Here is a 14,185-nt window from a genome sequence, read left to right on the forward strand (position 1 = left end):
TGCAGCCAGGAGTAAGTTCTTAGTACTGCTGGGTGTGGCCCCAAAACAGAACAAAGCAAAAACAGGAGAGAGACAAGAGGACAGGGGGTGTGGCACAGTGGAAGAGCCTTATATGTGTGAAGTTATAAAGAAAAGGGAAAAAAAAGGACAGAAAGGGGTGCTTTGGGGGCTGGAGCCATAGCACAGCGGGTAGGGCATTTGCCCTGCATGCGGCTGACCCGGGTTCAATTCCCAGCATCCCATATGGTCCTCTGAGCACTGCGAGGAGTAATTCCTGAGTGCATGAGCCAGGAGTAATCCTGTGCAACGCTGGGTGTGACCCAAAAAGCAAAAAATAAATAAAAGAAAGTGGTGCTTTGGTGTTTTAGAGAATGAAAGCCTGTATGACCTTACAATTTCTTTCTTCTTTTATTTTCTGGGAAGGGGGCAGTGGTAGCACATCTGGTGGTACTTGGAGGTTACTCTTGGGTTGGCACCTGTGTGTGGTTGCCTGCGGTGTTCAGAGGACTACGTGGTGCCAGGGAGTGAACCTGGGACTCCTATATGCAAAGTACATGCTTCAGCTCTTTTAACTACACTCATGGCTCCTATATATTTTCATTTTACCTGAACATACCCTGAGTATTATATGACTATCTGAAAACACAAACACACATAGCTGGTGTGCTGTGAACTGTACACACAGGTGAACACACACAGCAAGTATGTTGAAAACACATGTGGTTGAAAGCATGTATCTATCAAACACATACCTGGACTATGCAGCTTTGGCACCAGTTATATAGACACCATACTTTGTTTACACAGAATTTTGCAGCATCTTTGATATTGGGAAATTTGAAGTTCCAGGATGATCTTAGCCAACTTCTGCTAAGGGGTGATTCTGTTGTAGAAATAACCACTCTGTAGGAAAAAGAAAATCAAACAAACAAAAACTCATGAGTTGGAAACTGGAGAGTACTCAGTGGGCTGGAATGCATGCTTTCCATGAATGTTACAAGAGGCCCAGTCTCCATCCTTAGCACAGTATTGCCCCAAGCACCACGAGGAGCAACCCCAAAAACTGAACTGGGAGAATATCTTGAATACCACTGGGTGTGGCCCCCCAACCAACAAAAACCAACAAAAAACTAAAAAAAAAGAAAACAACAACTTGTGAGTTAGAATAGCAACTTCTAATTAAATAAGGTAGATTTTTTTGTATGTTTTATTTCGCTAGGTGCCAGGAATCAAGCTCACAGATTTAAGTCATGTGTTTACCACTATGTTCCATCTCTGGTTCAAGTAAATTAGTTTGATTTTATTAAAGAAAACCTTTTTTTTTTGGCCACTGGGCAGTGTAGAGTGCTTACTCCTGAGTATGTGAGGGAACAATATGTGGTGCTGGGAATCAAATCAGGGTTTGTCAGGGTTTGTTTGATAAGGGATTAATATCCAGGATGTACAAGACACTAGTAGAATTGTGCAAGAAAAAAACTGCCAACCCCATCAAAAAATGGGGAGAAGAAATAAACAGAAGTTTCCTCAAAAAAGAAATACAAATGGCCAAAAGGCACATGAAAAAATGCTCCACATTGCTAGTCATCAGGGAGATGCAAATCAAAACAACAATGAGATATCACCTCACACCACAGAGACTGGCACACATTCAAAAGAACAATAGCAACCAGTGCAAGGGACACTCTTTCACTGTTGGTAGGAATGCCGACTGGTCCAGCCTTTCTGGAAAACAATATGGACAGTCCTTCAAAAACTAGAAATTGAGGGGCTGGAGCGATAGCACAGCGGGTAGGGCATTTGCCTTGCATGCAGTTGACCTGGGTTCAATTCCCAACATCCCATATGGTCCCCTGAGCACTGCCAGGAGTGATTCCTGAGTGCAGAGCCAGGAGTAACCCAAAAAGAAAAAAACAAACAAACAAAAAAAACTAGAAATTGAGCTTCCATATGACCTTGCAATACCACTTCTGGGAATATATCCCGAGGATGGAAAAAAACACAATAGAAATGACATCTGTACCTATATGTTCATTGCAGCACTCTTCACAATAGCCAAAATCTAGAAACAACCCAAGTGCCCTAGAACAGATGACTGGTTAAAGAAACTTTGGTACAACTACACAATGGAATACTATGCAGCTGTTAGGAGAGATGAAGTCATGAAATTTGCTTACAAATGAATAGCCATGGAGACTATCATGCTAAGTGAAATGAGTCAGAAAGAGAAGAATAAACACAGAAGGACTGCACTCATTTGTGGAGTATAGAATAACATCACATGAGGCTGACACCCAAGGACAGTAGATACAATGCCCAGGGGAAATGCCCCATAGCTGGAAGCCTGCCTCATGAGCGGTGGAGAGAAGGCACTTGAATAGAGAAGGGATCACTAAGAATATAATGGCTGGAGGAATCGGTTGGGATGGGAGATGTGTGCTAAAAGTAGATAATGGAGCAAGCATGATAACCTCTCAGTATCTGTATTCCAAACCATAATGCCCAAAAGTAGAGAGAGAATATGGGGAATATTGTCTGCCATGGAGGCAGGGGGAGGGGGGGAAAGGGGGGTATACTGGGGAGATTGGTGGTGGGGAATGTGCACTGGTCGAGGGATGTGTGTTTTATCATTGTGTGATTGTAACCCAAACATGAAAGCTTGTAAGTATCTCACGGTGATTCAATAAAATTTTAAAAAAGTGTGCCTTAACCCTTGAACTCTCTCTCTAGTACCTATATAAAAGAAAACCTGTATGTTTTGGTTGGTTTTGTTTTTGTTTTTTGGGTAACATGCAGTGGTGCCCAGGGCTTATTCCTGGCTCTCTGGCATCAGGCATCACTCCCACTGGAGTTGGGGGATCATATGGGACACTGAAGATCCAACCCAAGTCTTTTGTGTGCAAGGTAACTTCCCTATAAAGTGTACTAAGTCGTTTTACAGTGTGGAGTTTTAAAATCAGGAGCAGTGATTACTTAAACCCAAATTCTTCACTAAGTTCTAGAATTCAGGGATTTTTTTTTTCCTGGCCACACCTGGTGATATTTAGGAATCATTTCTGGTCGTGCTTGGGGGACCATATGGGATGCCAGGGATCGACCCGATCAGCTGTGTCCAACACAAGCACCTTACCTGCTATACTATCTCTCCAGCCCAAATTCAGGGATTCTTTCTTCAACAAAGAATAAATAAATAAAACTAAATAATAACCAAGTTTTAAAATTATACAAAGTGATAAAGAAATAAACATCAAATTCTCAAGAGATAGTGCATCAGGTGGGTTGAGCTCAGCTTTGCATGCAGGAAGGCTAGGATTTGATTCCTGGCACCAAATCATCCCAGAGCACTACTGGGAGTAAGCCCTGAACACAGAACCCAGAGCAGTCCCTGAGTGCTGCCAGGTGTGGTCCCAATGAAACAGACATCAGGGATTCAGTAATGAACAAAAGAGAGAGAAACCTTGACCTTATAGAGTTTATAGTGTCACAGAAGACAGCTAAAAGAAAGTTTCTTTTTTTTTTTTTTTTGCTTTTTAGGTCACACCTGGCAATGCACAGGGGTTACTCCTGGCTCTGCACTCAGGAATCACTCCTGGCAGTACTCAGGGGACCATATGGGATGCTGGGAATCGAACCCGGGTTGGCCGCGTGCAAGGCAAACGCCCTACCCGCTGTGCTATTGCTCCAGCCCCAAGAAAGTTTCTTGATGGTTTATTAGTGAATAAATGCTAAAGAGAAAAGATATAGAGGCAGCTGTGAAATTCTGGTCGGAGATGGAATTTATAGATAGGGTACTGAGAAAATGGACATGGGGGTGGGGGCTGGAGTATTTCCTAACAAGTACTCAGAGGGTCTAGGGTCACTTGCTGTGGTGCTTGGCACTGCTGTGCAACTGAATCCTGGGGTCATGAAACGGTGCTGCATGATGCATCCAGTGATATTGGGGGCTACCCAGGTGGCTGAGGAACAGGTGGTACCAGGGATTAAATTCATTTTAATCCCTGGCATGTGCACCAAACCATCGAGCTATTTCCCTGCCCTCTGAAAATGAAAAGTTTTTTTTTTCTTTTTGGGTCACATCCGGCGATGCATGGGGGTCACTCCTGGCTCTGCACTCAGGAACTACCTTTGTCAGTGCTCAGGGGACCATATGGGATGCTGGGAATTGAACCCGGGTAGACCATGTGCAAGGCAAATGCTCTAGCTGCTATACTATCACTCCAGCCCTAAGTTTGTTTGTTTTTTTGGGGGGGCTGTTATTGTTTTAATGGAATAGGCTTTATGTTTTTTTTTAAATTTATTTTCAATTTTTATGTTTTTATTCAGACACTGTCACTTACAGTCATTCATTGTTGAGTTTTAGGGGTACTATCTTCCAGTGCCAGTCCTATAATGAAAATATGCAATTCCCTGCAACTTGGGTGGAACTAGAAGATATCATGTTAAGTAAGCGGAAAAAAGACAAACAGAATAATCTCACTTATTTGTATGGTATATGAAGTACCTAGAGAAGCTAAAGAAGCTGTCTTTTTGGGGGGATTGAAGAGGCTCTCAAGGCTTACACCAGGCTCTGTACTCAGGAATAAGTTCTTGTAGAGCTCTTGGGACCATATGGGTTGCTAAGGATTAGACCCAGGATGGCTGTAAGCAAAGCAAGCACTCTACCTGGTATATTATCTCTCTGACCCCAAGTAGATTACTTTATTAATATTATTATTTTTTGCTTTTTGTGTCACACCCAGTGATGCTCAGGGGTTACTCCTGGCTCTGCACTCAGGAATTGTAGGGAGCCATCTTACAGAGTCCGGCTCTTATCGTCTAGTCAACCGGAGGCTGCTTGGGATTCCTGTGATCTTATCATTTCACCATTTGTCTCACTAGCCAAAGGCCATGCCTGATCAACATTCTACTACTGTTCCTATGGGGGTCTAAGCATGCATACCACCCCCCTCCCACCAAGAGGTATAAGTATTGTAACTGCTGTGAATAAATCTCTCTCTCTCTCTCTCTCCTCCTCCTTCTGGCTCTGCGTCTGTTCATTCGGTTACGTCCCCTCCTTAGCCCCACGAGGGGTCCTCCCTGCGGGACAGGATGGGACCCCACATCTGGCGCCCAGCGTGGGGCACGAGGGGACCACCGAACGCCCGGTCAAGTTCACGTCGGCCGACGAATTCACGGAAAAGTGAGTGTCTCTGAGGGTCGCCTCTCTCTTGGCGCACACCCTGGTATGGGACCGGGCTTGAATACAGTCTCGTGTTGAGGACGAGACGGTCACTGGCGGAAAGGCTTGAATTCCCTTGTCTTGTGTGTATGTGTGAGTGATTGTGCAGTCTTGGACGTCCTCGTCCTTGTACTGAGTCTGTGGCTCCACGACTTGGCATCCTTAAGATCCCTTTAAGGTTACGGAGTCCGATTGGGCTGTCTGCGATTCCACGAGGAACATATGGTCTAGGGTGGTGCTGGTTTAGACACCGGCCGCAAGTCACCTCTCAGGCTGATCCACTATGGCTAAGTTCCTCACCGGCCAGACATGCATTTGAGTGGTTTGTTCTTGTGTCTTTTGTGTTTTCATTTCTGTCGAGTTGGCAGAAACTACCTCCCAGTGTAGACAGTCACTGGTGGGAGGTCGAATCCCTTTGTCCTGTGTTTTCATTTCTGTCGAGTTGGCAGAAACTACCTCCCAGTGTAGACAGTCACTGGTGGAAGGTCGAATCCCTTTGTCCTGTGTTTTCATTTCTGTCGAGTTGGCAGAAACAGCCTACCAGTGAAGCAGTTACTGGCGGAAGGCTTGAACCCCTTTGTCCTGTGTTTTCATTTCTGTCGAGTTGGCAGAAACAGCCTACCAGTGACCCTTTCTTTTCTCTTCTTGCTTTATTGTCTGCTTATCCTCTGTTTCCTTCACCTGTGTTCACCCTTGGGAATTCCCCGTTTGTTGCATCTTTATTCTAGCTATCTTTATCCTAGCTGCTATTTCCATTTTTGAACGGTGCCTTTTCCAATTCCGCCCTTTTACTCCCTAGAATTATGGGACAAAAACCTTCTAAACAGGAGCTCTTTATCAATAGCCTGAAAGACTCCCTTAAAGACCGTGGAGTAAAAGTAAGGAAAAAAGACCTAGTGCAATTTTTTCTCTTTATAAAAGATATTTGCCCCGGGTTCCCTCAGGAGGGGACTATTAGTAAAAATAAATGGGCCAGAGTAGGTGATTGTATGGAAGATTATTATAAACGGTTTGGTCCTGAGAAAGTCCCTACTTCCGCTTTTTTTTATTGGAACTTAATAAATGAGACTCTTAAGCCGCAAAAAAGACAGCCGGAGAATCAGCACCTGGTTTCTGAATCCAAGACCTTTCTAAGGAAAAAGTATAAGAATTTCAAGGCTCCCTTAGTTTGTGGGGATGAGGTCCCCTCCATGCAGAAGGCTGACTCCTCAAATTCTACTAATGTATACTCTGACCATTCTGCCCCCCTACCTGAGCCCTCCCGAGCGGAGGCACCTCCAAAACTTTATCCTGTGATTTTTGATATTCCTGATCCTTCTCCTCCCGAACCCGAATCCTTACCCCCAGAGGACGGGGCTATCCAGGAAGATGAGGTAGCGAGGAATCAGCCCTCAGCCCCTTGGCCCTCGTTGGAAAAACAGCCACCCCCTTACCTGTCCCATGCCACTGCCTTTTTTAATTCCCCACATAATACCAGTGAGGCAGTCCGCCAGCTCACCCGGGACACTGCTGCCTTACGCGCAGTCCTCCAACAGAAGCAGGAATATGTCCACCTTTTGACTCAAATAAGGCAGCTGGATAAAGAACTAGTAAGTGCCCAGCAGCCTTCTGCCCCCTCTCAAGGACCTAGTAAGAAAAGCTCGGTCTCTCCTTCGCCCCGCCACACTTTAGCGTTAAAACCCGTGGCTGCTTTTCCAGTTACCAGGTCCCATTCTCGGGCCCCCAATTACCCCACCTCCGCCACGGCTCCACCCGATGATGATTCCTCAGATAGAGAAGCGGAGGAGGCCGATCTGCCTGAAGAAGGGGCACACACTGGAGAGGAAAATCCCCCTAAGGACGTAATTCCTCAGGCACCAACCCGCCAAAGCTATAGTAGATTAAAATTTGGGGACCTGAAAGATTTAAAGGCTGCTGTTTCTTCTTGCGGCCCTACTGCTCCCTTTACGCTTGGCCTTTTGGACTCCCTTAGTGAGGGATGGCTCACGCCAAACGACTGGTTCTCAGTCGCTAAGGCTGTCCTCAGTAGAGGAGACTATCTCTTGTGGAAAGCAGATTATTCTGATCAATGCCAAGATATGGCGCTCGGCAATGTCTCGGCAGGAGGCTCTTCCTCATCCTGGGTCTTTGCTAAATTTCAGGGTCAAGAACCATTTGATTCTAACGAGGTGCAGGCTCAATTTCCCCCAGGGCTACTTGCTCAGATACAAACCGCTGCCCTCCGGGCCTGGAGGAGACTTCCCTCTAAAGGGTCAGTCGTAACATCCCTAGCCAAGGTTCATCAGGGAGCTAGTGAGCCCTATAGTGATTTCATTGGGCGCCTCACAGAGGCAGCTGAAAAACTTATGGGAAGCGAAGAGACAGATAATGAGCTGATCCGCCACCTGGCCTATGAGAATGCTAACCCCACCTGCCAGGCCGCACTTCGCCCCCATAAGCGTGGGAAGACCCTTTCAGAATACATCCGGCTATGCTCCGATGTCGATCCCACCGCCCAAAAAATAGGGCTTGCTATAGGGGCGGCCTTCAAACAGTTTGCCATTCAACCAGTGAACAGCCAGGACAGGCTGTGCTTTGGCTGTCAGCAGCCTGGACATTTTTTAAAAAACTGTCCCAATAAAAAATCACAGCCCAGGCCTAAAACTCTTTGCCCTGAGTGCAAACAGGGCTTCCACTGGGCATCAGAGTGCCGCCAGAAGGCCAAGCCGGGAAACTTGATTCGGGGCCAGCCCCAGGCCCCGCAAAACCAGGGGATGTTCCCAGCTGCAGCCCTTCTCCCCAGTGTGGAGCTTCAGAGCTCCAGTCAATAGATTCACTACAACCAGCCACTGCAGGGAGCAATGTGTTGGATATTCCCTGTCCTGATACAGTTACCATTTGCCCCACTCAGAGTCCCGACATATTAAATTCTGGTGTAAAGGGACAAGATTTGAGCCCCCAGGTAGAAAGGGAGCTTGCTCAAGTGAACCTTGCAAGCAGCACATCAGGTTTTCATGGTTGTCTGGAGGATTTCCTGACAGTGAAGGTAAAGGCGTCGCCAATCTCTGACTCCACTCATGGAGTGCATCTAGAATCTCAGCGACAAGCAGCTGAGTGCAGGGAACAGGAAGCTATCCCGCGTATGGGATATGCAGAGCTGAGTTCTGTACCTAATGGGCATCAGGTTTTGAGCCAGGATAAAAGTAAGGAAATTTGGAATCAAAGAGTTGTGTCTATTGGTGAATTTGCACTGGCAAACCAAGCAGAACTTTGTATAAAAGGGCTCAGCTACCCTGAGAGGCCTCAGTCAGGTCAGAGGTGGAGAAAGCCTTGTCTAGTTTCTAGTCTTAATTCCAAAGACCATCAGTCAGGAACTCAGTCTGGACAACTGAATCTCAAGTTTTTTATCAGAACCTGTGGTGATATGCTATTTCCAAAGAAGATTATTCAAAAATTCAGGCTGGTACAGTTTTATTTTTGGGGAAGTGAACTTCTACGTCTAGTTCATGAGATGCCACCTCTAGGAAAACGGCTTCAGGGCCAGTGGGTACGTGGTTATTCTCCCACTCAGCAATTGCTTATTGACCCAGGAGGCACAGAGATGCCTCATTCCTGGGTGCTCACCCACTCAGCCACTACAGATGCTGAGTCTGGTGAGGGACAGAAGGCATTGTCACTAGGATACTACTGCTTGTGTGTGTGCATGGTTATGAAGCAGGTTATTTTGGATACCAGAAAAGAGCTTCCAATGAAGGCTGTAACTTGCCACATTGGTTTTTTCATTGCCCATGTGCCAGGGCTGGCAAATATCATCTCAAACTCAGTTTATGCTGTTGGTTTCTTCCCTGGTATTATGACTATGTCTCTAAATGCATCAAACACTATAGTTCAAAAATTGCTTCAGCAGCTACAAGCTGTTTTACAAAAGTGCTCTGAATTTTTTTTTCCTTTTCCTTTATTACTCTTATCTGATCTCATTCTGGTCTGACTGGATCTATGACTTGAGCACAGTTTTTTTAAAAAAAAAAAAAAAAAAGGAGGTATGCCCCGTTTGACTCCTTGTCCTTGACACTGTTCACTTTAAACCTTTTAAATTTACCTTAAGGAGAGCCATATGCAGCAGCTGAAAGGCATTTTCAGGAAAATGCACAGACTCAGGAAACTACTAATTCTCCTATGTGGATTAAAATTGACAAATTGGATAGCAGGGAGACTCCTCACTCCAGGAAAAGGCTATGTTTTTTTTTTTTTTTTCAACAGACAACCCCACCAAGAAACTTTGGGTCCCGTTTTGCATTCCATCAGGAGCCGAATTCATCTGCCTGCTTTAACTTTCAGAACTCTGCAGTTTTATAACCCTCCAAATTCCAGCCACAAGCCATCACCAAGCTGATTTCAGCTGGAAGCCACAAGGAAACCAGAGGAGGAGTTTGCATCAGAGGGCCTACAGCAAAGGCCTCTAGCTCCTCTATCATATCACAAGGCCACATTAAGAGCATTCCTTGTATCCTTCTTTTACAGGTTGTAGAATGGAAAACGCCAGGACCCCATATTTTGGATTAATAATTCTTTACTTTTACCCTTTCCTTGGAATTCACAGGTGCCTCAGTTTCCAAAGGAGGAAGGAATGACTTTTAACAGGAACACCTTCTCATTTCTCTCTAGGATATCCATTTGTATTGGAGCTTTTCCTCTGTCTCTTTATCCACAGGCGTGGAGATGTACCAAACCCCAATGGTCGAAGCCTCTAATAACTTTAAAAAGTATTTTTTCCAAACATAAGCTAGGTTGCACAGATATGACTGCTAGTGAACCTGACCAGAGAATGGCTGCATCCCTCTGCTGAAGGACTCCTGACAGAAGTTGTGATGCTCCTGTTCCAGTGCTCCCTGCCTGATCCAGTACTTCATGAAATTCATCAGACTCCTATAGCTGCTCCTCTAGGACTCATTGCTGTGACCACTACTGCTGCTGCTGCAGAAACAACTCTTCAATTTTGATCCAGACACTTCATTTCTTCAGAATGGGACTAACTGACTCTCATCATTGGTGACTTGCCTCACCCTTGGACAGTGCAGGACAATTGGACGCTTTACTACTACAAGCACTGCTCTGGCCAAGGGTCGGACTGAAATTTTACTACAATTTATAAGACTGTATTGTGTTTGGAATTGTTCCTCTTTCTATTTCAAATTTTTGTAATTTTGTAAACAGAAAAGCGGGAGATGTTGGATATCATTGGTTTGTCCTTTCCCCCTTGCCACTAGGAGCTTAGGTTTATCAGTCACATCCATCAAAGTGCTCCCGAGTCACTCCCATTCCTTTGTTTATCTGTGAGTCCTTTTCTCCCTTGCTATGAAGACTTCAGCTTTATTTGGTATTAAAGTCGAGCCTATATAGGTTCACTACCATTGGCTTGATTTGCAGGACGCTTATATCTCCGTTCAGATTCAAACCTCATCCCCCCCTAGTTCTCTACCTTGAGGATGCCGGGCTCCCAGGGATTTATTCTTGTGGTTCAGGTTGCCAGGCAAAGCACTGCAAGGGAGGGCTGATACCCGGGCCCGGCTCCCTGTGAGGTATTCCGGTATAGCATAGAGGTTGCTCCAAGACCAGGGGACTGATAGGGCCTGTGAGGAGCCCCCTGCATAGACCTGATCATCCCTTCCCTCCTCTCCCTGCAAAAATGGAGTTTTTGTGTCACAAGGGATACCGGACAATGCCTCCCCTGACCACATTTAATTTAAAACAAAACAGGGGGAGATGTAGGGAGCCATCTTACAGAGTCCGGCTCTTATCGTCTAGTCAACCGGAGGCTGCTTGGGATTCCTGTGATCTTATCATTTCACCATTTGTCTCACTAGCCAAAGGCCATGCCTGATCAACATTCTACTACTGTTCCTATGGGGGTCTAAGCATGCATACCACCCCCCTCCCACCAAGAGGTATAAGTATTGTAACTGCTGTGAATAAATCTCTCTCTCTCTCTCTCTCCTCCTCCTTCTGGCTCTGCGTCTGTTCATTCGGTTACGTCCCCTCCTTAGCCCCACGAGGGGTCCTCCCTGCGGGACAGGATGGGACCCCACAAGGAATTATTCCTAGTGGTGCCTGGGGGACCATATGGGCTGCTGGGGATTGAACCCAGGTCGGCCGCGTGCAAGGCAAATGCCCTATCCACTGTTCTATCGCTCCTTTTAAGAAAAACCATAGAGGGCTGCAGAGCTATTTTAGTAAGCTGGGTACAGGTTTTGCATGCTGGAGGCCAGGGTTTGCCCCATGGCATCACATGGTCCTTGGAGCACTGCTATGTGGCACAAAGGTAAATAAAAATAATAACAACAACAACATACGCTAGTGCTTGTCAAGAACCAGCAATACAAACATCTGATATAAAGAGAATTGCAGGCAGAGACAGCAGTTAAAAGTCAATGCTTGAGGTGGAAATTTCCCTGAGGTGTTTAAGGAACAATAACTGGATTGTAGGAATAGGGCAAAGGAGAGTCAGTCAAGGCAATAGCCTTGGGTTCATGCTAAACTCTCTAATTTGTTTTATTTTGGGGTCACTCCCTGAGCTGCTCAGGGACTACTCTTGGGTTGACACTCCCTCCAGTGCTCAGGGAGCATTCTGTACCAGGACTCAAAACCAAGGCTCTCTACAAAGCATGAGCACCAGTCCTTTGAGCTATTATGTCCCTGGTCCATGTCCCTAATTTTTATATTCTGAGAGAGGAAGACTTTTATGCAGAAGACAAGATGATATTATTTTAACAGACTCATTCTGGCTGCTACATTGAATTAATACTGCAGAGGGGGCCAGGGCAGGCAGAAGCAGGAAGCAATTAGGGTTCTTTTCTTGATACTCAGGAAAAAGAGAAAAGAATGAAGAAAGTGATTACTTGGATTTTGAGTATTTGTTTATATTTGTTTTTTGTAAAGAGTGCCATAACAACAAAACTATGAGGCACATTATTGTGGAAATTAGTATAATAGGATTTCAGTTAATACATTTTAGCTGAGTCGTAGACATTAAATGATCAAATTTTGCTAATACTAAGATTTAAATTTTAGTTCTATAAAGGATTTAATGCAATTAAATTAACTGGGAAGGGAAAATATTTACTGTATATACCCAATGCAACTCATTGTAATTTTTGCTTCATTTGAACTCTTACATTGTCTCATAAAATTCAGGACACTATTAACATTTCATTGCAGAGAGCTGGAGAGATAGTGCAGAGCACAGGGTACTTGCCTTGCATGCAGCCAACCTGGGTTTGATCTCTGGCACCCCATATGGTTCCCCTGAGCCCCACCAGCATTGATCCCTGAGAGCAGAGCTCGAAGTAAATCCTGGAACCTCCTGGTATGGCCCAAAAAACCAAAAAAACTTAATTAAGAAAATGGGGATGTAATTTAGTGGTGAGCATATATGATCCTTTGCACTTAAGAACAAATTGTTAGTTTTTTGGTAAAAGTATATTGCAAGTGTTATATTGAACAACAACAAAAGACTTTTAATTGTTTATCTGAAATTCAAATTAAACTGAGAATTCTCTCTTCCTCGCTCTCTCTTTATATATATATATATACACACATATATATACACATATATATATATATATGTATTGTGTTTTTACCCTCACACCTGGAGATACTCAGGGGTTACTACTGGCTGTGTACTCAGAAATTACTCTTGGTGGTGCTCTAGGGACTATATGGGATGCTGAGGATCAAACCTGAATCTGCCACATGCAAAGCAAATGCCCTACCCGCGGTACTATCTCTTCCAAATTGATCAGACTTTTAATATTTTTTTCTGTTTTGTATTATGACTTACCTTTCTGGTGAGGGTGGTGGAGGTGGAGGTGGAGGTATAAATTGCTTAGGATGAATGTGAGAAGCTTTTTTATTTTTGAGTAATCTTTTGGCTTTGGCTTTTAGCTTTCTTCTTCGTTGTTTGAACTTAGGCATGGTTTCTGTAGAAAAAAGTTTTACATCTTTTATTGAAGAATATATGAATATAGAAAATGAACAAATCATATAGTTCAATGAATTATCACAAAGTGAATTTATTCTTTTCTTTTTAAAAAATTCATTTATTTGGAGGGTTGGAATGATAATACATAGGGTAGGGCATTTGCCTTGCATGCAGCAGACCAGGGTTTGATCCCTGGCATTCCGTATAGTCCCTATAGCACTGCCAGGAGTAATCTCTGAGTGCAAAACAAATAAAACAAAACAAAAACCTGGTTTGTGCCCATGGATTACTCCTGGTGAGGCTTGGGAGACCATATGCAGTGCTGGGGTTTAACCCAGATTGGTCCTATGCAAGGCAAGCACCCTACCTCCTATACTATCTCTCAGGTGCCACATCCCAAATTTTAATAGCCATATCTTACATTCTCACTTAATAGTTTTCAGTCAATTAATCAATTTCCATTGCTTCCTCCCAAACATTCCCAGGCCTATCTCTGATATTTGCTTATATTAAATATTACACTTTACACTGTGAAACATTGCTTTGTTTAGTTGGTTTTGTTCTTTAGGGAGGTTGCCACCTCCTAGAAGTATTGTCCAGTACAGTAGTAGGCACATAACAAGTACGGCACATGAAGGAAAAAAAGTAGACATTTACAGAGAAGTAAGCTTTCTATTAAGAAATACATTTTTTCGAATTTTAATGTGTATGCAAATCATTGGAGGGAGAACAGTTTGTTTAAATACTTACACTAAGTTCGTCTCAGTGGAGCATAATTTTAATTTTAAACAAGTGTAATTTATGACGCAAACAATACTGGATCGTAGGCCACATCCTGAATAGCGAAGAAATAAAGGAATGTACTTAAGGAGAATAAATGCTTTGCTTCGCGACGTATATTCCAGAGTGTTAATTAAACAGGATTAGAGTGGCGCTTCAAAGCTCCCTTTCCCCGCTCCAATTCCCTTCAAAGTTCAGCCAAACTCCCCAACTCCGTTAGAAAACAAGCAGTA

General features: G+C 44.3%; 1 protein-coding gene across 1 annotated transcript in view; it reads right to left on the minus strand.

Annotated features, from left to right (window-relative positions):
- The window catches only part of PRR11 (proline rich 11), a 50,263-nt gene that overhangs the window by 16,502 nt on the left and 19,576 nt on the right, over positions 1–14,185 (minus strand). Inside the window, exons 2-3 of the mRNA XM_004608623.2 lie at positions 13,032–13,170; positions 753–903 (exon numbers count right to left, since the gene is read on the minus strand). Coding sequence (XP_004608680.2) covers positions 753–903; positions 13,032–13,170 — 290 coding nt within the window. The remainder of the gene's footprint in view (positions 1–752; positions 904–13,031; positions 13,171–14,185) is intronic.

The sequence above is a fragment of the Sorex araneus genome, chromosome 3 (genome assembly GCF_027595985.1).
Source record: "Sorex araneus isolate mSorAra2 chromosome 3, mSorAra2.pri, whole genome shotgun sequence".
NCBI lineage: Eukaryota > Metazoa > Chordata > Mammalia > Eulipotyphla > Soricidae > Sorex > Sorex araneus.